General features: G+C 77.2%; 1 protein-coding gene across 1 annotated transcript in view; it reads left to right on the forward strand.

The window, feature by feature from the left end:
- The first annotated feature begins 22 nt into the window (after positions 1–22).
- NKX2-5 (NK2 homeobox 5) overlaps positions 23–246 on the forward strand; it is a 2,264-nt gene continuing 2,040 nt past the window's right edge. The window contains exon 1 of the mRNA XM_019505986.1: positions 23–238. Coding sequence (XP_019361531.1) covers positions 60–238 — 179 coding nt within the window. The 5' untranslated portion in view covers positions 23–59. The remainder of the gene's footprint in view (positions 239–246) is intronic.

A 246-nucleotide genomic window follows, 5' to 3' on the forward strand; every position in this document is an offset into this window, starting at 1 on the left:
GCCCCAGCCCGCCCGGCCGCGGGCGCGGGGATGCTGCGCCGCGCTCCGCCACCTGCACCATGTTCCCCAGCGCCGCCGGCACCACGCCCTTCTCGGTGAGGGACATCCTCAACCTGGAGCAGCAGCAGCAGCCCGGCGGCCTGGCCTCCATGGAGCTGGCGGGCCTGGCCTCGCCGTCCTGCCTGCTGGCCGCCTTCAAGCACGAGCCCTTCGCCGCCGAGGCCGCGGCCCTGCCGGAGCTGGGCG

Source organism: Gavialis gangeticus, unplaced genomic scaffold (genome assembly GCF_001723915.1).
Source record: "Gavialis gangeticus isolate Ggan-Ray unplaced genomic scaffold, GavGan_comp1, whole genome shotgun sequence".
Classification (NCBI taxonomy): Eukaryota; Metazoa; Chordata; order Crocodylia; family Gavialidae; genus Gavialis; species Gavialis gangeticus.